Consider the following 25555-nt stretch of genomic DNA (forward strand, 5'->3'; position numbering starts at 1 on the left):
CCCGGGCTGCCCGCTGGGCGCCGCCCTCCCGCCGGCCCGGCCGAGGACCCGCGCGGGGTGCCCGCGGTGGCGCCTGACGGGAGCGCGTTCCCGGGAGCATCCTCAGCTCCTGCGCCCGCGCCCCTTGCCGTCCATCGTGAGCGCGGCGGGCGGCGGGCGGCGAGCGGCGCGGCCCCGGCGGAGTGTTGGGCAGGGCAGCCCCCGCCCGCGCAGGCGGAGCACGGCCGCCCGCGCCAGGACCCGCGGGCCCGGAAACGCTCGTTGTCACAAAGGGGGGAACACGTGGGCGCCCGCGGCCCGGCTGCGGTCGCAGGGAGCTGGGGTCGCCCGGAGAACCGCCCACCGTCCCCGCCCGCCCGACTCCTCGACCCCGGCCGCCAGGCCAGTCCACCTTCGGCCGGCGCCCGGCCGCGAGGTGGCCGTCCGGCTTGGTGTGACCACCTCCCGCCAGTACGTACCTGCAGCCCGAGCCCGCGTCCTGCCGGGCACCGAGGGGCTGGCTACCCCGAGCCTCCCGCAGTCCCCGAGCTCGCGCGGTCATGGGGAGTCTCCCGCTGGCACTGCCACTCCGATAGCCGGGCCCTTGGCTCTTAAGGCCGGGTCAGACCTCCAGCCCTGGGGGTCCCGGACGCCTGCGGTACAGGAGCCCCCAAGGGGTCCCCTCTGTTCTTCCAATAGGACACCTCTGGGTCCCTCAGTCAACCCCTGTCTCTCTTGCTTCTTAGGTTTTCTTCCACCTCGTTCGGACCCCCAGCATAACCATGTCCATCCTGTATGTCTCCCCTCATCCTGACGCCTTCCCCAGCCTCCGTGCCCTTATAGCTGCGCGCTATGGGGAGGCTGGGGAAGGGCCGGGCTGGGGAGGAGCCCACCCCCGAATCTGCCTCCAGCCACCCCCCACTAGCAGGACTCCCTTTCCCCCACCCCGCCTGCCCGCCCTGGAGCAGGGGCCTGGTGGACTCTGGGTGTGGGGGGCCACCGCTGTGGCACAGCTGCTGTGGCCGGCAGGCTTGGGGGGCCCTGGCGGTAGCCGGGCTGCTGTCCTGGTCCAACAGTGGGTCAGTTACGCCGACACCGAGCTAATACCAGCTGCCTGTGGAGCAACGCTGCCTGCCTTGGGGCTCCGAACCTCTACTCAGGACCCTCAGGTGAGTGGGAAGAAGGGAAGAAGGAGACGGAGATAGAAGAAAGATTGGAATGGGTAATGAGACAGGAAGACAGTGTGTCAGACGTGGAGAAACACTGATCAAGTCCCAGGTTGATGCCTGGTATGATAACCTTGGGCAGGTTTCTTAAACTCTAAGCCTTGGCCTTCCCATGTTTGAGAATGGACGTTTTCATTTTGAACACATTGAGACGGTAAGAGGTGTGCAGAGCGGTCTAGTGCCAGGCGTTTTAAAGTCTGGGAGTAGAAGTTTGAGGAGTCTTAAGCTGATGAGAAACAGGAAAAGACTGGAGAGTGGCAAGTGGGGTTGGAGAGGTGGCTGTGCTTGGGGAGATGGAGGAGAAGGCAAATGAGGGGAAGGAAAGGAGAGGAGAGAGAACTAGACCAGATTGAGGCTGTGAATCCTTCCAAAGCAGACTACCTCCTTGCAGAGTTGTTTTTTTTTTTTTTTCCTAAGATTTTATTTATTTGTCAGAGAGAGAGAGAGAGAGCACACAAGCAGGCAGAGACTTAAGAGAGAAGCAGGCGGGCGCCTGGGTGGCTCAGTGGGTTAAGCCGGTGCCTTAGGCTCAGGTCATGATCTCAGGGTCCTGGGATCGAGTCCCGCATGGGGCTCTCTGCTCAGCAGGGAGCCTGCTTCCCTCTCTCTCTCTCTGCCTGCCTCTCCGTCTACTTGTGGTTTCTCTCTGTCAAATAAATAAATAAAATCTTAAAAAAAAAAAAATTGTTAAAAAAAAAAAGAGAGAGAGAAGCAGGCTCCCTACCAAGCAAGGAGCCTGATGTAGGACTCGATCCCAGGATTCTGGGATCATGACCTGATCCGAAGGCAGTGGCTTAACCAAATGAGCCACACAAGCATCCCCTCCTTGCATGAGTTTTGAGCACATGTTGGATCCTTAGTATTTCTTGAATGAATGAATGGGATGAATATGTGATTCAGAACCTGGCTTGCTCCCTCATATCCTGCTTACTCTGTATACCATAGAGGTCCCCTCTCTGGAATGCCTTGTCCCCCTCAGCCTGATTTATTTTTTTCATAACACTTATGGAGAAAAATAGGGTAATGCATTCTGTATTCACACCTTTACTGTCTCCCCCATTGGAGTGTAAATTGCACCAGTCAGGGTCTGTGCTTGTGTCTACATTCTTTAGAGAAGTGCCCGGCCTGTAGTAGGTGCTTGATAAATACTTCTTGAAGCGATTACTGTGTTGCCTCCTGCAGTCTTTAACGTCTGATGTTTAATATATTTCACCTGGCACATAGTAAGTGTCCAGAGGAATTTGTTGAACTAATGGGAATGTTTCTGTTATGACCATTTGACCTCGGAGGTGGGAGCAGAAGGGGGCCACATGGATTGGGTGGGGGTGGGAATTGAGGTGGGCCAAACCTTGTCTCATACCCCTTCCCTTTCCTGCTAGGCTGCCCTTGGGGCCCTGGGCAGGGCCCTGAGTCCCCTGGAAGAGTGGCTCCGGCTGCACACCTATCTGGCCGGGGAGGCCCCCACGCTGGCTGACCTGGCAGCTGTCACAGCCTTGTTGCTGCCTTTCCGTTACGTAAGTCACTGGATCTTGGAGAAGAACCACGGCAGCCCCCGTTTGACCTTGCTATAGGGTGACTAAGGGTATTTCGTTTCTGTTCACCCTCCCAGGTCCTGGACCCCTCTGCCCGCCGGATCTGGGGTAATGTGACTCGCTGGTTCATCACATGTGTCCAGCAGCCAGAATTCCGGGCAGTGCTGGGAGAGGTGGTTCTGTACTCGGGGGCCAGACCCCTTTCTCAACAGCCAGGTGAGGAAGGCTTCCTCTGGGCCTTCTCTGTAGCTTGCTTTCTTTTTTTTTCTTTTAGGAATGGCAGAGTCACTCAGGAAGGGGCCTGAGGGAGGACAGGGTGGGAGAGCGTGGGGAGCCCTGGGGCAGCTGTCATGGCGCATCTGAAGTATCGTGATGTGGTTGACAGAGAGGATTCCCAATGGGCTAAGTTGGCATTTCTGTGCCTCTCTCTAGGCCCTGAGGTCCTTGCACCCCCAAAGACAGCTACTCAGCTCAAGAAAGAGGCAAAGAAACGGGAGAAGCTGGAAAAATTCCAACAGAAGCAGAAAACCCAACAACAGCAGCCACCCCCGGCAGAGGTGAGAAGCTAAGGGTAGAACTGGAGGGTTGGCGCCGTGGTGGGTGGATGATCTCCGTGCCTATATCATTTCCCTCCTAAGCAGAAGAAGCCAAAACCAGAGAAGAGGGGGAAACGGGATCCTGGGGTCATTACCTATGACCTCCCAACCCCAGCTGGGGAAAAGAAAGGTACGAGAAGGGGGAAGGGACCCCCATCCTTCCTTTCCAGTCTCCTCAGCTGCTGCCTTTCTTTGGTGTTACCCTTTCCTGTTCTGCCCTCGCTGCCACCATTTGGCTTTGGAGGACCCCCAAATCTCCCCGTGTCTGTGCTATGATGTGAGCAGCAGAGGCCCGGTGCCTCTGCTGGCCCACTGTCCCAGCTGCTCCTGGCCTCAGGGAACAACCTGAGGGAACCGACCCTCCCCATCTCTCCCCCAGATGTCAGTGGCACCATGCCCGACTCCTACAGCCCTCAGTACGTGGAAGCTGCCTGGTACCCGTGGTGGGAGCAGCAGGGCTTCTTCAAGCCCGAGTATGGAGTGAGTGAGCTCTGCTGCCCAGGCCTGGAGGACATGTGGGAGGGCGACAGCAGGGCCCGGGACCCACTGCCTGGGAGGGGGCTGGGAAAGGTGGTGGGAGGCCTTAGCGTGTGCCCATCCTTCCTCCCCTATCAGCGTTCCAGCGTGTCTGCACCAAATCCCCGCGGAATCTTCATGATGTGCATCCCACCCCCCAATGTGACAGGCTCCCTGCATCTGGGCCACGCACTCACCAATGCCATCCAGGACTCCCTGACCCGATGGTAAGTTCCAGTGCTGTCCTTGGACCCTATCCTTCTGTCTTCTCTGCCTCGTCACTTTCCTCCTCCCTTCTCACCTGACAGGCCCTCTGTCCTCTCTTCTTCCATATGGGCCCTCAGCTATGCCCCCTGGTGGTGCTCTGCTTCTCTCCTCATCAGTCCCCTTATTTGATCATCAGCATAAACCCCTAGTTAGGCAACCAGTTCCCCTCTCTTGCAGACTCTGTCTCCCTTCTCTTGCTACTAATACTACTGTTATTTTGAGTTAAACAAGAAATACATAAATGTATTTTTGTAAGAAATGTAAAGCTTCAAGTCTCTTTGACTACATCCCTGTAGACCTACTCCCGTGCTATATTTAGCCATTATTAACACTTTGATGTGTATCATTCCAGGTCTTTCTTACCTATTTACTTACAAATACGTGTATCCATAGTAATTTGTAATTTTGTTTTTGGGTGGGTTTTTCTTATTTCTGTTCTTTAACATAGAGAGTCAACACTAACTTTTGCCTTGTACTTAGCCATTTATTTTGGAGCTCTTTCCTTGTTCTTATGCACAGACCTACTTCATTCTCATTCATTGTTCCATAGCATTCGATACTGTAGCTATCCCATAATGGAGTCTCTTTCTTTCTTTTTTTTTTTTTCTTAAGATTTTATTTATTTATTTGACAGACAGAGATCACAACTAGGCAGAGGGGCAGGCAGGGAGAGGAAGGGAAGCAGACCCCCATCTGAGCAGAGAGCCCAATGCGGGGCTCGATCCCAGGACCCTGGGATCATGACCTGAGCTGAAGGCAGAGGTGATGTGAGCCACCCACGCACCACCTTGGAGTCACTTTCTTATTTATGGTTGTTTCCTAATTTTTCTCTGTTGAACACCTGGTTGGAATGCACATTCCTGTATATGCTTTCTCCAGTGCGAATGGAAGGATTTCTCTGGTTCTATCAGGAACTGAAACTGCTCAGTTGGAGGGGCATGCTTCTATTCAGTTGCCTCCGAAATGGTCTTGGTGACTTACACCTCTGTGAATTGCCTGGGAGGGTGTTCATTTCCCCATGCCCTTTCCGATCCCGGACATTATCGGTGTTTGTTTGCCAGTCTGATGGGCAAAAACATGCTACCTCTGTCATTCCCGATTCCTGAGGCCGAGTGGAGTCTGTCTGTGTTGCTCGGCCAGTCAGGTTTCCTTGTATACGAATCATCTGTACCTATCTTTCATCTGTTTTTCTATTGATTGTGCTGTTTTTCTTTAATTGGTTTGTTGGAAGATTCTTTAATATTCTAGATATTGAGGATTTGGTTTGTTACGTTTATTATAAATGTTTTCTCCTATTCTAGCACTTGCTCCTCTCCCTGACACATTAACAGCGTTAGCAAGTATGTAATCTAATATCCCACATGACAGGTTCCTTTAAAAAGCACTTTTTATTTACTTTAGAGAGAGAGCATGAGCAGGGAAAAGGGCAGAGAGAGAGAGACAAGCAGGCTCTCCACTGAGGGCAGAGCCTGATGCGGGGCTCAGTGTCAGAACCCTGATGTCATGAGCTGAGCTGAAATCAAGAGTTGGATGCTTAACCACCTGAGCCACCCAGGCACCCCTAAAAATGTATTTTAAGACAACTTTTTATCTTTGGAAGCCAGAGTTTGTTTATTTTAAGTTTTGAGAAGTTTTTCTACAGTCCTACTTACTAAATTAACATGGTTGAAAATATTTACTGGACATCACTGTGCCAGCTCCATTCTGGGCACTGGGGATACAACCTCGGATTTAGAATTTTGCAAGGAATTGAAAGCTGGAAAAACAGAATTATGTTAAATATGTACATAACACACAAAGAGTTATGTTAAATACATACGTAACAAACAATGATCAAGTTTTCTGATCAAGATCAGAAAAGAACGAACACTTAGAAACCTCTTAAGGTAGCAGCCTTTTATTTATTTATTTACTTATGGACAAGGGGGAGGGAGGGGTAGAGAGAGGGGGAAAAGTGACCCCTGCTGAGTAGGGAGCCCAATGCAGGGCTTGATCCCAGGACCCTGAGATCATGATCTGAGCCGAAGGCAGACACTTAACCAGATGAGCTCCTATTTGCCAGGTTATTTGACTTTGTGTCTTACTAAAGATGGCCTCTCCTACCTCAAAGTTATAAACACTTTCTTCTGTGTTCTTCATTTTTTTTAATGTTTTTCTAATAGTGTTGAGTTCACGAATCAGACTAAAATTTATCTTGGTGACTATTGGCAAGTAGGGAACTAATCAGCTAGTTGTCCCAAACAGATTTATTCAGTTGACTGTCCTTTCCCTGCTGATAGGAAGTGCTGCTTTCAGCGAATACTAAATTTGCTCAGATCTGTTTCCAGACACTGTTTTGTTCCCTTAATCTGTAACTCCATTCCTACATAGTAACTTACTGTTTGAATAATCGTAACCCTATCCTGTGTTTGGTTTCTGGTTGGGCACGAGCCTCCTCTTTGTTCTTTTGTCAGATTGCCTTAGCTGTCCTTGCACGGCTCTCCCTGACTAATTTTACAATTGGGAGGATCCCTCCCACCTCCCCTTTCTTTCCTGAGTCCATCAGCTCCCTGCCCAGGAGCCTCTTTTTCCTTCGGTGCCAGGTCCACCGGCCCATTCACCTCAGGTCCTCTTGGCTCTTCCCACAGGCACCGCATGCGCGGGGAGACCACGCTATGGAACCCTGGCTGTGACCACGCAGGCATTGCCACCCAGGTGGTGGTGGAGAAGAAACTCTGGCGTGAGCAGGGGCTGAGCCGGCACCAGCTAGGCCGAGAGGCCTTCCTACAGGAGGTCTGGAAATGGAAAGAGGAGTGAGTGCAGCACCCCGTCCCCTGTCCAGATAAGACCTCTGTAGCCTCCGGCCCTGGCTGCAGGCCCAGGCCCTCACAGAGGCTGAGTGTTAGTTGGCTCTGAGGCCCAGGTCACTTTCAGAGGGATGAGTGATCCCCATTCCCTCCTGTCCACCACCTCATTTCTCCCTCCAGCCCAGGCCTGAGTGCCTCCGGGCCTGTCTGTCCACTTCCAGGAAAGGTGACCGGATTTACCACCAGCTGAAGAAGCTTGGCAGCTCCTTGGACTGGAATCGAGCCTGTTTCACCATGGACCCTGTGAGCAGGAAGGGTCTCAGGCCTGGGGCTCCCCAGAGCAAGTAACCCACAGAAGAGACCACACATGCTGTGGTCCTCCCCTAGGAGGGGAGCCCACCACCCCTAGGAAACCACTAAGGGCTCAGCTGCAAATAGCACTTCTCGACCCTTCTCCTGGCCCTTTGTTACCTGGGAGCTCAGGTTCTCCCAGGTGATACATGATAGGGCCTCACTCTCCTGTGGAGCCTGAACTCCCAGGAGTCTCTTCAGCAGCACATGTCCCTAGCTGAGTGGTTTCCTTGCCGTCTCCAGAGTCCTCAGGCTCGTTGCCTGCCTTCATGTCCCCATAGCCCTCTCCTCTTCAAAAAAAGTACTTCTCCCCTTCAGCCCTCAAAGGGGTCTGCATGCTGGACAGTGGGACTCCAAACAGCACAGGTATCACCAGATCCTGCCGCCTTGGCAAGTCTGCCTGGGCCCATCTCTGCCTCTCTCTGCTCCCTAGAAACTCTCCACAGCTGTGACGGAGGCCTTTGTCCGGCTCCATGAGGAAGGAGTCATCTACCGCAGTACCCGCCTCGTCAACTGGTCCTGCACCCTCAACTCTGCCATCTCCGACATCGAGGTGCCCCCCCACCCCAGCCCAGGATCTCTCCCATCTCCGCCCCCAGCCCCTGCTCCTAGGCACTTCTCTTAATACCCATATCACAGGTGGATAAGAAGGAGCTGACAGGTCGTACTCTGCTCTCCGTGCCTGGCTACAAGGAGAAGGTGGAATTTGGGGTCCTTGTCTCCTTTGCCTATAAGATCCAAGGCTCAGGTAGGAGCTGGGGGCACCAGGGTCCTGGGTTGTATGGAGAAGGGGCCAGAGCTGAGACCGCAAGGCTGCATGTCATCCCAGACAGTGACGAGGAGGTGGTGGTGGCGACAACACGGATCGAAACAATGCTGGGAGATGTGGCTATAGCTGTGCACCCCAAAGATCCTAGATACCAGGTGCGGTGGGGTACTGCCCACAGCTGGGGAGGAGTGCTGGCTGGAGGGGCTCCCACCCTGTGAGCGGGTGTGGGATGGGCCCTTAGCCCCTTGGCTGAGGAGAAAATAGGCTTAGAAACTCATCTGCAGCTCCTTTCTGGCCCTGAAGATGGAATTTGGGTGTGGGGCAGTCAGGACCCTGGGTGGGAGGGAGTCAGGTCTGGGCCCTCTTGAATTTTTGATGTCACCCCCTGTCCCCAGCACCTGAAGGGGAGGAGTGTGATCCACCCATTCTTGTCTCGGAGCCTCCCCATTGTCTTTGACGATTTTGTGGACATGGAGTTTGGCACAGGTGAGCAAGAGGCTATCCTCGGAGAGAAGGAGGCCATGAGGCTCCCTACGGTCATTCATCTTCCCTCTCAAAGCAAAACAAACAAGCTTTTCCTGAACCAGCAGGACTTGGGCTGGGTTTCAGGGCACGGTACTAGATACATGGGGAACAAGGGAGGTCTGGGAGCGACATCTTCCAGCAGAGGGGTGTTGTGTGTGGAAAGAGACTTCACTGAGTCCCTCGTGCCTGGGCACCCCCGTGTGCACCCCAGGTGCGGTGAAGATCACCCCTGCACATGACCAGAACGACTATGAGGTCGGGCAGCGACATGGGTTGGAGGCTGTGAGCATCATGGACTCCCGAGGGGCCCTCGTCAACGTGCCCCCGCCTTTCCTGGTGAGACTATAGGGGGTGCAGTGACCAGTAGAGAGATGTGTGGGGTACCTAGGCATGGTCTTGACAGGGCCTGTCTTCCACCCAGGGCCTGCCCAGGTTTGAGGCCAGGAAGGCGGTGCTGGCAGCACTGAAGGAGCGGGGACTGTTCCGGGGTGTTGAGGACAACCCCATGGTGGTGCCGCTCTGCAAGTGAGGAGGGGGCTGGTGCGGGGTGGGAGGAGGGGCAGGGCTCCTCGGGGCACTCACATCTGTTCCCCCACCCGTGCATCCCCGCAGCCGCTCCAAGGATGTGGTGGAGCCTCTGCTGCGGCCACAGTGGTACGTGCGGTGTGGGGAGATGGCCCAGGCCGCCAGTGCTGCCGTGACGCGGGGTGACCTCCGCATCCTGCCTGAGGCCCATCAGCGGACGTGGCACACCTGGATGGACAACATCCGGTGCGTCAGCCCCTCCGTGTGGGGAGGGGTGCTGGGTGAGGGGCCGGGTAGGTAGGGGGCACAGGCAGGGGCACCTTCCTCCCCTGCCTGATGTACCCCTTTCCCCCCACCCTCCCTGCAGGGACTGGTGCATCTCCCGGCAGCTGTGGTGGGGCCACCGCATCCCGGCCTACTTCGTCACAGTCAGTGACCCAGCCGTACCCCCAGGGGAGGTGAGCGCAGGCCGGGGCTGGACACTGGCCCATCTCCGGGGACTGAGGTGGCTGTGAGTCCTTGCTGACGGGACGGGGCGGGCGAGCCAGAGGTGGTCCCTCAGTGCTCACTCCACCTGTGGCAGGACCCAGATGAGCGGTACTGGGTGAGCGGGCGCAGCGAGGCTGAGGCCCGGGAGAAGGCAGCCAAGGAGTTTGGAGTGTCCCCTGACAAGATCAGTCTCCAGCAAGGCAAGGCTGGGCCTGGGGGGTGGATGGCTGAGCTGGGGCTCTGATCCCCGTCTCTGACTGCTCTGACCTCTGACGTTTGACCTCCCTCAGATGAGGATGTACTGGACACCTGGTTTTCGTCTGGTCTCTTCCCATTCTCCATCTTTGGTTGGCCCAACCAGGTGTGTTCCTGAGGGACCAGCTCGGGGTGGGGTGAGGTCTGGGAGGTGGGTGCTGGGCCCCCCATCATGGCCTGCTCTGCCCCCAGTCAGAAGATCTGAGCGTGTTCTACCCGGGGACGCTGCTGGAGACGGGCCATGACATCCTCTTCTTCTGGGTGGCCAGGATGGTCATGCTTGGCCTGAAGCTCACTGGCAAGCTGCCCTTCAGGGAGGTGCGGAGACTGCCAAGACCTGTCCCGTGGTCGTTCCCTCACCACCCCCCCCCCATGCCACAGCTCGGGCTCAGCATGCACAGGGACATGGGGACACAGACCTCCCAACCAGGGAGGTCTTGTGGGCACTGAAAGCTGGCTGGGCTTCCCCGCAGTGATTCTGTGACCCGGCTTCCCGGAGGAGGGAGTACCTCTGATTCCCGTGAAGGTGCTGAATGGACTGGCAGGGTCACTGAAGGGTCTGAGGTTCAGAATGGGGCCTGCATGGGGCAGGGCCCGGGGCAGGCACTGGGGTCTGGGTGAGGAGACACGTGGTCATGGGTCTTCCCTGCCAGGTCTACCTCCACGCCATCGTGAGAGATGCCCACGGCCGAAAGATGAGCAAGTCTTTAGGCAATGTCATCGACCCCCTGGACGTCATCCACGGAGTCTCCTTGCAGGTGGGGCTGCGCTCGGGGCCAGGCGGGGAAGGACTGTGGAGCTGTGGCGTCAGCCCCCTGACCACTCCCGCCTCACACTCAGGGCCTCCACGACCAGTTACTGAGCAGCAACCTGGATCCTAGTGAGGTGGAGAAGGCTAAAGAAGGGCAGGTACCAAGGGCGGGCTTGGGGGCTGGAGTGTGGGCCTGGGGAGGTGCGGCCGCCTCAAGGTGCCCCCCGTTGCCGCCTCCCACAGAAGGCAGACTTCCCGGCAGGGATTCCCGAGTGTGGCACCGACGCCCTGCGGTTTGGACTCTGTGCCTACACATCTCAGGGTATGGCCTCCAAAACCTCTTGGCCGGGCCCCTTCTCCTTCCCCGAGGCCCACCCTTCCCTTCCCCATGACGGGCACAAGTCAGGAGGGAGAATGGTGAGGACGCAGCCTCTGCTCCCACGCAGGTCGTGACATCAACCTGGACGTGAACCGGATATTGGGGTACCGCCACTTCTGCAACAAGCTCTGGAATGCCACCAAGTTTGCGCTCCGGGGCCTTGGGAAGGGTTTCGTGCCCTCGCCAACCTCCAAGGTGAGGACCCACTAGACGGCAAGGTGGGTAGCATCTGCACGGGCTGTACTGATGCCACTCAGGCATCAGGCGTGGCCCGTGCTGGTCAGGATCACAGCCGCGGGTTGGGTGGCCCAACCCCTACCCTGGAGCAGCCTTTGTGTAACTGAGGAGATGGATGGACACAGGGACGGACAGTTACAGTGAAAGCCTGGGGCATTGGGGTCCTCCCCCAAGGAGGCAGGAGGCCTGTCCGTTTTCCTCCAAATAACAGGCACATGATGGTTGCCTCGGACCTGTCAGTCTCCCGGAATGCAAACCTGCCCATGGTTCCTGCTCCCCATGGGCTTTTGCCTCCTTCCCTGGGGCATATGGTTCCTACTAGCTGATACGCTCCTTTTTCCCAAGCCTGGAGGCCACGAGAGCCTGGTGGACCGCTGGATCCGCAGCCGGCTGACTGAGGCCGTGAGGCTTAGCAACCAAGGTTTCCAGGCCTACGATTTCCCAGCTGTCACCACTGCCCAGTACAGCTTCTGGCTCTATGAGCTCTGTGATGTCTACCTGGTGAGGAGGAGTGGGATGGGGCTGAGGGCGGCAGAGCCCTGGGCCTTTACTTTGCCAGTGGCTGGCCATGAGACCTGGGCCTTCCTCTCACCTTCCCAGTCCTCACAGGAACAGGGAGGGCTGGAGGCTAGACCTTTTCCATCCCTGAGCCCCATGCTTCCTGGTCCCCTAGGAGTGCCTGAAGCCTGTGCTGAATGGGGTGGACCAAGTAGTGGCCGAGTGTGCTCGCCAGACCCTCTATACCTGCCTGGATGTTGGCCTGCGGCTCCTGTCACCCTTCATGCCCTTTGTGACTGAGGAGCTGTTCCAGAGGCTGCCTCGGCGGACACCACAGGCTCCCCCTAGCCTGTGTATTACCCCCTACCCGGAGCCCTCAGAGGTATGGGATGCAGCCTGGAGGGGGCTCTGGTCTGCCCGCCAGCCTCCCTCACCGCCTCCTGCACCCCGCAGTGCTCCTGGAAGGACCCTGATGCAGAAGCTGCCATGGAACTGGCCCTAAGCATCACACGGGCTGTGCGCTCCCTGCGTGCGGACTACAACCTCACCCGGATCCGGCCTGACTGTGAGCCTCCGGCCTCCAGACCCACCTTGTTCCCTGGTCCCCTCCGCCCACTCAGACCAGCATCCGGCGCGGTGGCCTCATGGCACGTCTCCTCAGAGCCACATCTCTCCTTCCTCCCTCCCCACAGGTTTCCTGGAAGTGGCCGATGAGGCCACAGGCGCTCTGGCATCGGCAGTGTCAGGCTACGTGCAGGCGCTGGCCAGTGCGGGTGTGGTGGCCGTTCTGGCCCTAGGGGCTCCCGTGCCACAGGGCTGTGCTGTGGCCCTGGCCTCTGACCGCTGCTCCGTCCACCTGCAGCTGCAGGGGCTGGTGGACCCGACCCGGGAGCTGGGCAAGCTGCAGGCCAAGCGCAGTGAGGCACAGCGCCAGGCACAACGTCTGCGGGAGCGCCGTGCTGCCTCAGGCTACCCGAGCAAGGTGCCTCTTGACGTCCAGGAGGCAGACAGAACCAAGGTGTGTGGGGCAGCCGGGCGCTCCTCCTCTGTTTCCCTCACCATCTGCTCCCTCCCTCATCAGACCCCAGATCTGGGCAGTCCCGGGGGAACAGGTAGCCTGGGCCCCTTGAACACGTGGGGTTTGTGTAGTCTGTTCTCTTTCATGAACAACAGGCAAGGGGCGGGGGGCACCACCCAGGGTCACACAAACCAGGTGAGGATGGAGGCAGACCTAGAACCAGGTATCCTGCCTCCCAGCCAGAGCCCTCGTGCCTCACCCAGTGCCCGGAACATGGCATCCCACATGCCTGGGGCTGCTCTGTGGACCGCTTGCAGTCAGGAAGCCCAGTGGGCTCAGCTGGGGTCTCTCCAGGGAGGAGCAGTGGGGTGAACCACATGGACACAGAAATGAGCAGAGACTGAGTTACTGAGCGTTGGCAGCTGAGTGGGCTCTCTGTTCTCCTGGAAGCTCTACCATTGCCATTTTACAAACGAGCACCCAGTGCCTGCCTGTCCTGTGTTCCTAACCCCGGTGCCCCACTATTCATCTGGGGGCGGGGCTGCTGGTTCTGAGGCCCCTTTGTTTTTGGGGACTGGCCACTCTGGCAGAAGGCAAGCCCTGGGAGGTCAGTGATGCTGGAAGAAAAAGCAGGTGGTGCTGGGGAGACTGGGGAGGATGAGGGGGGCGCAGGCCTGCCAAGCTCACGCAGTCCCCAGAGTACTCCGCCCATCTTTCCACCTCGGACCCCTCTGCCATTGTGGGCATTGCATCGTTTCTCACCTACTCTGGGCTGTGCCCTGCTGCTGGCATTTGTGTCCTCTCTCGGGCCTGGGTCCTCACCACCCACACCCCCTCTCCTTTGTTCCACCCCCAGCTCCAGCAGACAGAAGCAGAGCTCAGGAAGGTGGATGAGGCCATTGCGCTATTCCAGAAGATGCTGTGATACACCCAACTCCACTCTTCATAACCTCCAATGTACACCTCGGGGGTGGCAGCAATAAAATATTTTGCCACAAAACCCTCTGTTGTCTGTGTGTGCTAGGACTGGGGAGGGCACGGAGGGCCTGGGTGCCTACACCCGCGGACACAGCGGGCATGAGCAGTGCGAGGGCTGCAGGCCAGAGGCACTGGGTGGGCAAAGAGGTGTGTCCATCTGGGTCTATCCCTGGCGCTGAGCCAGGCCTGAGTCATGTTGCTCACTCCCTCCTCCCAGCTCTTCTCTGCTCACCTCTGCGCTGCTGGCTGCTGAGGAAGGCCCGCCCTGGTGCCGGCTGCTGCTTGGGCCCTTGGGTGGGCATGGGTAGAGGGGCCGGGGCTGCCGATCCTGCCCCGTCCCCTGCCCAGGCTTCCCTCCCGCTCCACTGATTCTCCACTTAGGTTAATTATAACTCTGACCTAAGTGCCCTGTGACGCCAGGCCCCAGCGGCCCTGCCGGAGAACCAGCAACCAGGTAGGGGAGAGGCCTAGAGAGGGGATTCAGACGTTCTGTATGTAGGGAGCTAGGGAGATGTAGGTCTGGGGGTGGGGAGGGGGCGTCCTAGGGGAGGAGCCTCAGCCCCTCTCCTGCAAGTGTATGTCCCTAAGAGCCTGATAAGGCCCTCAGGTTATCTAGGCAACCCAGGAGAGAGGGTGGGGAAGCCAGGTTGGGACCTGTCAGGTGCTTGAGGCAAAGCAGATGCCCAGGCGGACAGACAGCTGGGCATGCCCTGGACTCGCAGCTGCTTCCTACTTTTGAGAGACTTCTGTCTTCCAGGTCCATGTCCCAGCCATGCTCCCCGCAGACGTGCCCCTTTCCCACCTGAGCCCTCCGGTGCTGCCGCTGCTGCTGCTGCTGCTACAGCAGCTGCCCCCCACAGCTTCCTTCTTCCCCAACATCTGGAGCCTCCTGGCTGCCCCTGGCTCCATCACCCACCAGGACCTGACTGAGGAGGCAGCCCTCAATGTCACCCTGCAGCTCTTCCTGGAGCAGCCGCCCCCAGGTCGGCCCCCACTTCAGCTTGAGGACTTCCTGGTGAGTGTCCCCAGGTCCTGTCACATCCCAACTGGATTCCCCAATTCCTTGGGACTTCTACTCACTGAGGGCTCTGCTTGCCAAAAGAAGGGACATCCTCTCCTTCTTGCCTCCCCACCTCTCCCCCCTGTAATGAGTTCGCAAGGGTTCTGGTCCTGAAAATCAAGAGTCCACACTCCTTAGAAAGATCCAGAATTGCCCCTCCCTCATAGGGCCCAGCACTCAATTTTTTGCACACCTCACCTGAGGAAACGTGGGCAATGGTCCACTCCCAGGGACAACCTATCCCCTAACCCACTCTCTGTAGGGCCGCACCCTCCTCGCCGATGACCTCTTTGCTGCCTACTTTGGACCTGGATTTCCTTCCCGGCGGTTCCGAGCAGCCTTAGGTGAGGTGTCTCGTGCCAACGCAGCCCAGGACTTCCTGCCAACATCCAGGAACGACCCTGACCTGCACTTCGATGCGGAGCGGCTAGGCCAGGGGCGCATGCGCCTTGTGGGGGCTCTCCGGGAGGCCCTGGTGGCAGCCAGGGCCCTGGAGCACACCCTGGCCCGCCAGCGCCTCGGGGCCGCGCTTCATGCTTTGCAGGTGAGAATAGCCTGAATGGGGGGGGGGGGTCTTTCCTCTGGGTCTTCCCATCACCCAGAGAGAGGTTTCCTCAGGGTACCTCCTCGTCACACCTCCCCCTGCTCAAGAAGGGATGGGGTGCTGCTTGCCAAAGCCCTGAGGTTGGTCCCTAGTGTCCCAGCTGTGTCCCACTTCCAGTGGGAGCAGCAGGAGGCCATTGTGGCCGGAGAGAACACAGAGGCCCGAGGTCTGGTCTCTGGGTTCTGAGGGAGATGGGAGCAAACACTGGGAGACTCTCACTTGAGAAAAACTCCCTCCTGGGCAACAGGCAGAGGGTGTGGAGGGCACTTGGGGCATCTGACAGCAGCCGTGGCATTGCAGAGGTTAAGAGGACACTTTCTAGATGGGGAGACTCAAAGGAGTGGGGGTAAGGGCTGGAGATCGTGATGACAGTCCCCTTCTGCCCCCCTGCACCCAGGATTTCTATAGTCACAGCAACTGGGTGGAATTGGGGCAGCAGCAACCACAGCCTCACCTCCTCTGGCCGAGGCAGGAACTCCGGAGCCTGGCACGAGGTATAGCCATGACCCTGGTGCTGCGGGAAACCCACAGAGCTGAGTCCTGTCAGCCTACCCAACCCCTGTGTCATATCCTCAGGTCACATAGGATGTGACATTGCTTCTTTGGAACAACCTGTGAGGTCCCCCCAGCCCAGCCAAAGGCCAGGTCACTTAGATAGCATCTCCAAGATCATACAGGGGAGGACAGAGCCAGAGCCAAGGTCTGCAGACCTCAGCTGAGTTCTCTTTCATGTGGCTTTCTCACCCAATATGGCATGGAGCATACAGGGCTCTCCCCTCAGAGTCCCCTCTTCCTTCCACCTGAACTATGGCCGCCTCTTGTCTACTACAAGTTGGCTTCATGTCCACAGCCCACATAGGGCTCAGTCCCTGCAGTACTGCTCACCACGCTTTCTGGGTTTCCTAGCGCAGTCCCTGTCTCATATATTCAGTCTCATCACCAGACGATCTCTGAGGTTTTTTTTCCTCTAAGCCTAGAAGGGTACATACGGGCTTGGCAAGCTGGGAGGAAAGCCAAAGTTTGGATGGACGGGGATAAAGGTCAGTGGTGGTAGAATCTTGGGGTCTAGACCCCTGTTCTCTCTTCCCAGTGGATGATCCTACCTGCTCTGATTGTGAGGAGTTGAGCTGCCCCGGGAATTTGTTGGGCTTTACACTCCTCACGTCTGGCTACTTTGGAACTCATCCCTCCAAACCTCCAGGTACCAGACAGAAGTAAGGGGAGAAAGTCCCTTCCTTTCTTCTGGCCGTCTCCCTAGGGATCTCAGAACTGTAGACCCTTGTTCCATTTCCTATGGCTTCACTTCCCGGAAGAAAGCGAGAGCCTTGGGAATGGGGTGGGTGGATGGAGGCCCACTGAGGAGGCCATGATTGTTGGGAGGGAAGATCTTCTTACTCAGCTGCTAAGACTTCTCCATTACCCAACGGCAGCTTCTGGGGACTGACTAGAGGGATCAGGGGATCTCCTGTGTACTGTGATGACTGACCCTTCCAGATTTACTCTAGATTTGCCCTCCACAAAATGTCATCTTTCTTGCTGATCCTTTGCTGAAGGCTGAGAGGTCAGGACAGGTCAAAAAGGGCCTCACTTCCTTAGGAGGCAGTGGCTTGTTTACCTCCACAGCCCCCAGATCTCTTTCCCAACCCAGGGAAATGTAGCCATGGGGGCCGTTTTGACCGGAGCAGCTCCCAGCCCCCACGGGGAGGCATCAACAAGGATAGCACATCCCCGGGCTTCTCCCCCCACCACATGCTGCACCTCCAGGCGGCAAAACTGGCCCTTCAGGCCTCCATCCAGGCCTTCAGTCTCCTGAGAAACCGCCTGGGAGACAGAGGTTTCTCCAGGTGAGTGGTGTCTGCGAGACGCGCTCCTCAGTGGGCGTGCACTCCTGGGGGACCTGAGTAGTCAGTGGCTGGGGACGAATGTGCAGGCTCTTCCCTGTGTCTCCGGCCTGCTCCCCAGACTGCTGGACATCAGCCCAGCCTCCAGCCTGAGCTTCGTCCTGGACACCACGGGCAGTATGGGTGAGGAGATCAATGCTGCCAAAATCCAGGCTCGCCACATTGTGGAACAGCGGCAGGGCAGCCCCATGGAGCCCGTCCACTACGTCCTGGTGCCTTTCCACGATCCAGGTAACTGTGGTCAGCGAGGATAGTGGAAGGAAAGTCCAGGGCAAGGGGTAAATGTCACTGGTGGGGAAGTGGGGTCTCATGGCTCCACTTCCTTAACAAAATGGTGACACTTCCCGTGGTTGAGTCTTTACCGGTACCTGTGTGCATATAGCAAACAACTGGGCACGTCTGGTGTTTCCAAAATGGTAGCACTTTCCATATGAGGTTAATCATGATTTGTGCTTAGGCAGGGGACTCTGCTTCCATGCTAATCAGCCATTCTCAATTCCCTCCATTTCCTGTGGATGGATGTTGAAATGAGGGCGGGGGTTGGTGGGTGCAGGCCCCCCGTGAAGCCTCTGAGACAGCTAGTTATAGTGTATTTCCTTTCCCCACTGAAATGGAAGTCAGACCCTCTGCCCAGTCACTGTGCATCCTTAAGCTGATCATTTAGCCTTTTTTGCCTCAGTTTCATCGTCCATAAAATGGGTCAGTACTTGTCTTAACCCACCCATCTCCTAGGGTTAAAATGACCACCAAAGGGGCGCCTGGGTGGCTCAGTGGGTTAAAGCCTCTGCCTTCGGCTCAGGTCATGGTCCCAGGGTCCTGGGATCGAGCCCCATATCGGGCTCTCTGCTCGGCGGGGAGCCTGCTTCCTCCTCTCTCTCTGCCTGCTTGTGATCTCTCTCTGTCAAATAAATAAAATAAAATCTTAAAAAAAAAAAAAAAGAAATGACCACCAAATACCCATAGGACTGAGAATTCCCTATGGGTAGGAGTTGAGTCCAATCTACCTGCATAAATCTCACAGTAGCTGGCATTTAATAGGGGCTTAACACATATTTGATGGAGGTTTTTTTTTTTTTTTTAAAGATTTTATTTATTTATTTGACAGAGAGGGACACAGTGAGAGAGGGAACACAAGCAGGGGGAGCTGGAAAGGGAGAAACAGGCTCCCCACAGAGCAGGGAGCCCGATGTGGGGCTCCATCCTAGGACCCTGGGACCATGACCTGAGCCAAAGGCCCACGCTTAAAAACTGAGCCATCCAGGTACCCTGGAGTTTTGAATAATTAAGAATTTAGCACTTATTATGGGTCAAAGCACAATTCTAAGGTTTACAAAATCAACTCATTTAGTCCCAATGACTCTGTGAGGTAAGTACTGTTACTTTTCTGGTGAGGAAATCGAGGCCTCAGGTCTTTTCATACTTAACACGCATACCTGATAAAGGCCTGCTCAGGACCACAGGAGATGCTGCCATTTTTTGAAGGAAATGAGGTCCATTTTCCCCCAAGTGTAACTAGCCCTTGCCCTGCCCATATAAATATAAGGGAATATTGTTATTTCAGTACTTGTTCACCCTAGGAGCCTGGCCTTGACAGCAGGCCTCTTGACTGGGGAGGTGGTCCTGGGTAGGGATGGGGACCCCGCTCCTCACTCACTTCAACCTCCTTTCTCCCTCCCCAGGGTTTGGTCCTGTCTTTACAACCAGTGACCCTGACAGCTTCTGGCAACAGCTCAATGAGATCCATGCTTTGGGTGGTGGAGATGAGCCTGAGATGTGCCTGTCGGCCCTGGAGGTCTGCCCTACCCCCCCCACTCCATCTTCTTCCTTTCCAGGTCCTACCACCCAGGGGAACTCGAGCCTTTCTGGGACCTCCATCTCCCTCCCCACCTTCAGAGCTCAGTCCCCCTAGCTTCCGTCCTGGGTTCCAGGGTCCTTTGACCTTCAATTCTGTCCTCCCTGGTTCTACCCATTCACCTGCTGCCACCATGTTTAATGCCCGCGCTCTCCCTCCCTGCCAGCTGGCTCTGCTGCACACCCCTCCGCTCTCAGACATCTTTGTCTTCACTGACGCCTCCCCCAAGGATGCCATGCTCACCAGCCGGGTGGAATCCCTAACTCAGGAGCGGCGCTGCAGAGTGAGCACAGCTGATGGGGACCTGATGTCAGCCACCCAGGGATGTGGGGGACCTGAGGATGACACCTTCACAACAAGCATCACCCCTCACTCTGGCGGCTGACCCAGCCTTGGGAAAAGCAGACAATGAATATAATGTTTCCGGATCCCCTATTTGATGCCGAATTCATATTTGAACCTGTCGCCAATAAACCTCTTAAAAAACTGGGGATCTAGTTGCCAACAATCCACCCTGTGGGTGACATATGGTGACAAGTACAAAGGAGTGGCGACTGCTAAGTGAAGGCCTTGGGGTCGTGTCACTGAGAGACCCAGCAGTGGCAGTCAGAGAGCAGACAGGGACCTTGCCACTGGTCATCAGCTCTGTAGAGCCCTTGGGCACAGGAGACCCCTGTTTACAGTGGGGGAGTTCTCAAGTACTGGCTTCTCTTCTGGGCACAGGTGACATTCCTAGTGACTGAAGACCCATCGAGGGTTCAGGGCCGAGCTCGGCGTGAGGTCTTGTCCCCTCTGCGTTTTGAACCATATGAAGCAGTGGCCCTGGCCTCAGGAGGAGAGGTCATCTTCACCAAGGACCAGCACATTCAGGATGTAGCCACCATTGTTGGGGACAGCATGGCTGACCTGGTGAGTAAGTGTGGGCACCGGAGGGACTAATGCTTTCCACTGAGAACTAAGGGTGTGGGTGACACGGCCTCTCTTTCTCACAGGTTAATGGTTTAACCCAGTGTGTTGCCACTACAGTCAGAAGGGTGGGAAAGGAGGTTTCTTTCCCTCTGAGATCCATGACTATCCACCTTCCACATTGCTCCTTCCCTATGAGTACTGTCCCCTGTCCCCCACCCTTGGCCTCCAGTAGTCTGTCCTCAGGGCCACCACAGGAAATCCTGCCATCTTTTAAGGAGGGACAAGAAGTGATGGCTTCACCCTCAATCCCTTGTGTCCACTTTGTCACTAACCGTAACTCCATCCCTGCCCCTGGCTCCCTCCCTGTCACTGGCCTCCCTTCTCCCCGTGTGACTTAGTTTCCTTCTGTCTCCACCCTTCTCCTGTCTTAGTTCCCACCTCATTCAAGGCCTTATCTTCTCCTGTGTTTTGTGGTTCTTCCCATCCTTCAAGGTTACCCTTCCCCTGGAGCCTCCTGTTGTGGTGTCTGGGAGGTCACTTGTGTTCCGTGTGGATGCGCTGCTCCAGAAGGTCACAGTTCGGATCCACAGGGAGGTCAGCAGCTTCTGGATCAGAAACCCTGCAGGTACTTCCCCGTGTGTTTCTTGAGGCAGAGGGAAGAATGGAGGAGAAGGGTGACATACTAAGGGATGGGGATGGTTCCCTGTGCCAATCACTTGCTCCCCCACTCCCATCAGGGGTCTCCCAGGGCCAGGAGGAAGGTGAGGGGCCTCTAGGTCACACACGTCGCTTCGGGCAGTTCTGGATAGTTACCTTGAATGACCCGCCACAGACAGGGACCTGGGAGATCCAGGTCACAGCTGAGGGCACGCCCCGGGTGAGAGTGCAAGGTAAGGAGGGAGCTACTTCTGGGAAGGGAAGGGAGGGGAAGGGAAGGCTGCAGAGCTCAGAGAGCACTATCAGTCACATTCCTCTCGGGAAGGTCTCTGATTGCCTTGACCCTCCTCAGCTCGGACAGCTCTGGACTTCCTCTTCTACTTTGGGATTCACATGGAGGATGGCCCCCACCCTGGCCTCTACCCGCTGACTCAGCCAGTTGCAGGTATATCTGTCCCCCTGCCCCAACTTGTCCATTATTATTTTTTAAGATTTTATTTATTTATGAGAGAGAGAGAGAGTGCGCACTTGCTCTCACAAGCTGGGGGGAGGGGCAGAGGGAGAGGGAGCAGCAGGAGCCTGCTGAGCAAGCAGCCGGAGGCAGGGCTCAATCCTAGGAGCCCCGGATCATGACCTGAGCTGCAGGCAGATAGATGCTTAACTGAGGCATTCACGTGCCCCCATTATTTATATATATATATATTTAACTTTGTATTGAGTTATAACCTCTATAACGAAGTGCACTAAACTAAAGTACACGCAGGGCAGACTTCATATAACGAACCACGTAACCAGTCCTTGGTTCCAAATTTAGAACATTTCCAGCATCCCAGAATCTTTCCTGACCCTGCCCAACAGTAATCCTCAGAGGTAACCCCTTTTCTCCATCTGTACTCCCCAGGAATAACCCCTATTCTAAAAGCCATTCATTATTTTCTCCCTGTCTCTATCTCCTGCGGACCCTCGTTTTCCCCACCTGTCCCCGACCCTGTCCCAGGCCTCCAGACCCAGCTGCTGGTAGAGGTGACAGGGCCAGGCTCCAGAGGCAAGCTCGGAGACCCTCGACCACACTTCTCCCACATTGTCCTTCGAGGGGTCCCTGATGGTGCCGAGCGGGGCCGGGTGCCTCTGGAGCCCACAGGACCGCGGGAGCGCAATCTCCTCACCGCCTCGCTTCCACCTACGCTTCTGTCCACCACGGGACCCTTCTCTGTGGAGCTGATCGGCCAGGACGGAGAGGGGCGAGGCCTGCACCGAGCGGCCCCCCAGCCATGCACCGTGGTTCCTGTCCTTCTGGAGGTGAGACGCCGGGGGAAGGTGCGGGTGGCGAGGGCTGCAGCAGCTGCTCCTGCCCTGACCCACCCTCCTCCTCCACAGCTCGGCGGTTCCCCAGGGTTCCTGGCTCCAGGCAGCAAGGCCCTGCTCAGCCTCCGCATCACTAGTTTCTCAGGTCCTCAAGATCTCGACCTTAGGACATCTGTCAGCCCCAGCTTCCCTCTCACCTCCAATCTCTCCAGGTACAGCCCCTGAACCCGCCTGCTCAGTTCTGGCGAACCTTTTGGTTCCTGGCATTGGGGTCTGATGCCTGAAGCCCCGCCTAAGAGCAGCCCACTCCGATTGGCGCTGGGTCTCTGCCTGCCTGCTGGCGCTTAGCTCAGACCCTCCGACCACTGACTCAGTTCTTCAGAGTTTGGCGCTCAGCCTGGTGTCTGTGTCCACTTGGTAGGGTTCGCCTGGAACTGAATGAGTCCGCCTGGGGAAGCCTATGGTTGGAGGTTCCAGACTCAGCCGCGCCAGACTCAGTGGTGACAGTGACTGTGACCGTGACAGGTCGAGAGGCTAGCCGAGGGCCTCCCACACACGCTTTCCTCCGGCTCCTGGTGCTGGGCCCTGCGCTGCAGGTGAGTCACGCCTATTCCCATCTCAGGCCACACAGCCTAAGAGGAGGGCCCTGTAGGCTTAATTTGGGTACAGACATCCTCACAGCCTCTCCCCCTTCTCCCCAGGACCCTCTGGCCGCCCCTGCCCACTCATCTGGCCCCATCCTCACCTCGACCAGCCCGGCCTCCACTTTGGTGACTCAGGGAAGGGCCGGGGGAGGGCGGGTGGACAAGCCCTGGTGGGGCACAGTTGGCGGGGTGCTGCTCCTGCTAGGCCTGGCCTCCTGGTGACACGGAGGGATGGCTCTCCAGAGCTATTTGCAATCTTGCCCCATTGGTGAGAAGGTAACGTGGGCCTTGGGACCCCACCTCTCCCAGCTGGGATGGAGGTTTTCCTTCTCTTGCACTTGTCCCTCTCTTTCTTAGTGAGATCGGGATAGAGGGCAATAGATTTTCCCACAGTGCACTTTTTTTTTTTAACCCTGGTGGGAACTAAACCAAATACCTCTTTTTGGAGAAAGTTGCTTCCTATCTCTCCACAGCATCTCCTTATTCCACTATTTATTCATGCTTTCCCAAGCTCAGGTAGAAGGAAAGATATATGGAGACTAAATTTGGAGACTAATATGGAGAGGAGACTAAATTTGGCAGTGGGGTTTATTTATAGAATTTATAAATAAATTCTATAATTTATTATAGAATTTTTTATAAATTTGTTCTTATTTAAAATTCTGAAGAAGTCCCTATTTTTATTATAGTCCCTATAATTTATTATAGAATTTATTTATAAATTTGTTCTTATTTAAAATTCTGAAGAAGTCCCTATTTTATTTTTGTATTTAAAGTTGAAGGACAGTTTCAATAAACGTGTTCTCTAGAGCGGGATTTCAAAGAAAGATCATTTAAGCATATCATATAAGGGAGAATGAGGGCATAAGAAGATGAAATGGAAGTTGTCAGTTGCAGAGAAGAAACTTTACACCAAGATGTTGGGACTTCAGTCGACCCACCACCTGGAGCCATTTATCTGTTAAGTCAAGAAGCAGAATGAGGAGACTGGGGGTTCTGACTCAGCCTTCCCCCTCACCAAATGAGGAAACCCAGAGGAGGCTTTACACACGGGTTGGGCCCTTCTGCATCTTGGGACAGCCCAGCTGAGGGGTCTCTCCTTTTGGCCAAATGCCTCCCTTCTGCCTCAGCAACTCCTGGAGAAGAGGAGAGAAAGAGTGTGGGCATCTGCCCACCGCCAGAGCTTCCGCCCTATACCCGCCCCCCCCAATTCCTACAGTTTACCTGTTGCTGCTCTAAGTTCTGCTTCCTTGGCCTTCCCTTCCAGTCTTGGGCAGCACAGGAACTAGCCTTATTTAGGGGATATGGGGAGAGTGGGGTTGGGGGAGGGGCAGGGTTTGCTTTTTTTTCTGTTAAACATTGATCCCAAGTCCCCTCTCTACCAGCACCTTCCCAAAAATCTAAACGAAAAACAATAAACTCACCTTCTCCTGAATCAGATTCTGCAAACACATGTTCACCTTTTGAATCTGGGCTAACTGGAGGCCACGAGGCTTTGAGTGTAAATCTGTTAGAAAATTCTAAAGGAGGAGTTGGTGGTGAAAACTTGGGGTCCATCTGCCACTCTTTCTGTCACCACAGGCCATACATTTTCTCCATCTGGATCCCCTCATCTCAGTAGCCCTCAAGGCGGGTAGAAAAACCCGATACTCTCCACTCCCATCTCTTTAACAATCCAGTTCCTCCATCCCCCCCCCCCACCAAATAGCACAGTACCCCTTTCCTTATTCCTTATGGAACCTCCCTGTCTAGTCCTGCCCCACTGAAATAATCCAGGCCACTCCCCCATCTCAGTGGAGTGATCCAGACCATGTCCCTCTGAATGGAATGCAGGCCAGCCTCCTCTAATCCGAACAATGAACACCAACCTAACACTTGGTGGCATCCAGTCATCAGCTGCTTCCAGTTCATGATCCCTACCTGTTAACTCTTGCCTTTCCAGGGTGGTGTCAGGCTCTGCTCCCATGTCCCTGCTCCCCCACACAGCACAGCAGCTCCTTACCTCACCGAGGGCCCCTAGATGCAGCTGTTCGTGTTGGGCCTCCCTCAGATGGCCCTCAAACCAGGCCTGGCCATGCTCCAGCAGCTCCAGCCCCTGCCACAGGGCATCCTGCTCCCTCTCCAGAGCCTGCATCCTCTGCAGCTGGGAAGGCAAGAAGCAGAGGCTGACTTGCTCCACAGCAGGGCTCTGGGCCATGGCTCTTCCTCTCAGCCCTTGGTCGGGTTCACTGTCTGGTCACAGAGTGTGACTCCAGACTGACCACTGAGCACCTGGAGGGCAGGGGAGAAGACTTACGGGTCCTCAAAGTTGAGTGGAAATGGAGGGGCAGATCCAGGGAGCGGGTGTCCCTGGGACCACTTGCTGGACTAATACTCACCCAGAGGAAAAAGCTACGGGCCCCTGAGTCTCGGCAGCTTGTTCCCAGTGGCAGCAGCAGAACCGTGTAGGGAGCCTGGACCCGGGGCGGTCCACGGGGACCCTGGCTCCCCATGGCTCGGAGGTGGGAAGGGCAGAGCCACGCCCATGGGTTCCTGGGCTGGTCCCTCCCCTTCCCTCCTGCCTTGTGACTGTCCTACCTTGTTTTTCAGCCTCCCAGAGCCCTTTTTGCTGTGTCTATCTGAGGCTAGGGTGCCCCTACTTAGGAGAAAGACCATCTCTGTTGGGCTTCTTTGGCTTCCTTTTCATCTGCTTTTGTAGTGTCTGTTGAAATGTCTGGTTCTCCCCCTGGGTGGAACCCAGGGTCCCCCTACAGCAGTGTCACTGTGGGTTTGTGTGTGTTTATTTTTAGTAATCTCTACACCCAACGTGAGATTCGAACCCACGACCCTGAGATCAAGAGTCTCACACTCCCAACTGCACCAGCCAGGCACCCCGTTGTCCCTGTGTTTCTAATGAGGCAGGGTAGGCCCCTTTGTGGACTTCCGCTTGGTGTTTCATCTTGTTCT

The 25555-nt window shown here is 56.1% G+C and overlaps 3 protein-coding genes across 7 annotated transcripts; 2 read left to right on the forward strand and 1 right to left on the reverse strand.

Annotated features, from left to right (window-relative positions):
• The first annotated feature begins 215 nt into the window (after positions 1-215).
• On the forward strand, positions 216-13699 carry VARS1 (valyl-tRNA synthetase 1). Of its 2 annotated transcripts, none has more exons than XM_032340825.1 (30): positions 216-450; positions 726-1148; positions 2585-2719; positions 2815-2953; positions 3170-3294; positions 3376-3463; positions 3713-3813; positions 3949-4076; positions 6744-6908; positions 7124-7205; positions 7687-7806; positions 7893-8001; positions 8083-8177; positions 8418-8508; positions 8759-8883; positions 8969-9072; positions 9160-9318; positions 9440-9530; positions 9656-9761; positions 9852-9922; positions 10009-10134; positions 10470-10574; positions 10657-10725; positions 10811-10889; positions 11014-11141; positions 11529-11684; positions 11857-12063; positions 12135-12246; positions 12374-12699; positions 13556-13699. In XM_032340825.1, the coding sequence occupies exons 2-30, from the start codon at positions 762-764 to the stop codon at positions 13622-13624; spliced, it is 3798 nt and encodes a 1265-aa protein (XP_032196716.1). In that variant the 5' UTR covers positions 216-450; positions 726-761; the 3' UTR covers positions 13625-13699. The 2 variants fall into 2 exon arrangements, with proteins under 2 accessions (XP_032196716.1, XP_032196717.1); XM_032340826.1 differs by having other exon boundaries at positions 218-450; positions 3379-3463.
• A 61-nt stretch (positions 13700-13760) lies between these two features.
• VWA7 (von Willebrand factor A domain containing 7) lies at positions 13761-23206 on the forward strand. Of its 3 annotated transcripts, XM_032340828.1 has the most exons (18): positions 13761-14131; positions 14435-14692; positions 15000-15281; positions 15739-15835; positions 16432-16542; positions 16990-17185; positions 17304-17473; positions 18922-19034; positions 19261-19377; positions 19818-20003; positions 20087-20140; positions 20496-20628; positions 20741-20893; positions 21013-21105; positions 21658-21959; positions 22038-22177; positions 22387-22561; positions 22667-23206. In XM_032340828.1, exons 2-18 carry the CDS (start codon positions 14450-14452, stop codon positions 22829-22831), a joined length of 2730 nt encoding a protein of 909 aa, XP_032196719.1. In that variant the 5' UTR covers positions 13761-14131; positions 14435-14449; the 3' UTR covers positions 22832-23206. The 3 variants fall into 3 exon arrangements, with proteins under 3 accessions (XP_032196719.1, XP_032196720.1, XP_032196721.1); XM_032340829.1 differs by lacking the exon at positions 20087-20140; XM_032340830.1 differs by lacking the exon at positions 19261-19377.
• A 130-nt stretch (positions 23207-23336) lies between these two features.
• On the reverse strand, positions 23337-25513 carry SAPCD1 (suppressor APC domain containing 1). 2 transcript variants are annotated; one of them, XM_032340863.1, is made up of 5 exons: positions 24988-25513; positions 24612-24752; positions 24035-24129; positions 23834-23924; positions 23337-23745 (listed from the first exon to the last, which is right to left on the reverse strand). In XM_032340863.1, the coding sequence occupies exons 1-5, from the start codon at positions 25099-25101 to the stop codon at positions 23653-23655; spliced, it is 534 nt and encodes a 177-aa protein (XP_032196754.1). In that variant the 5' UTR covers positions 25102-25513; the 3' UTR covers positions 23337-23652. The 2 variants fall into 2 exon arrangements, with proteins under 2 accessions (XP_032196754.1, XP_032196753.1); XM_032340862.1 differs by having other exon boundaries at positions 23834-23899; positions 24034-24129.
• Positions 25514-25555: the final 42 nt, after the last annotated feature.

Source organism: Mustela erminea, chromosome 4 (genome assembly GCF_009829155.1).
Source record: "Mustela erminea isolate mMusErm1 chromosome 4, mMusErm1.Pri, whole genome shotgun sequence".
Lineage (NCBI taxonomy): Eukaryota > Metazoa > Chordata > Mammalia > Carnivora > Mustelidae > Mustela > Mustela erminea.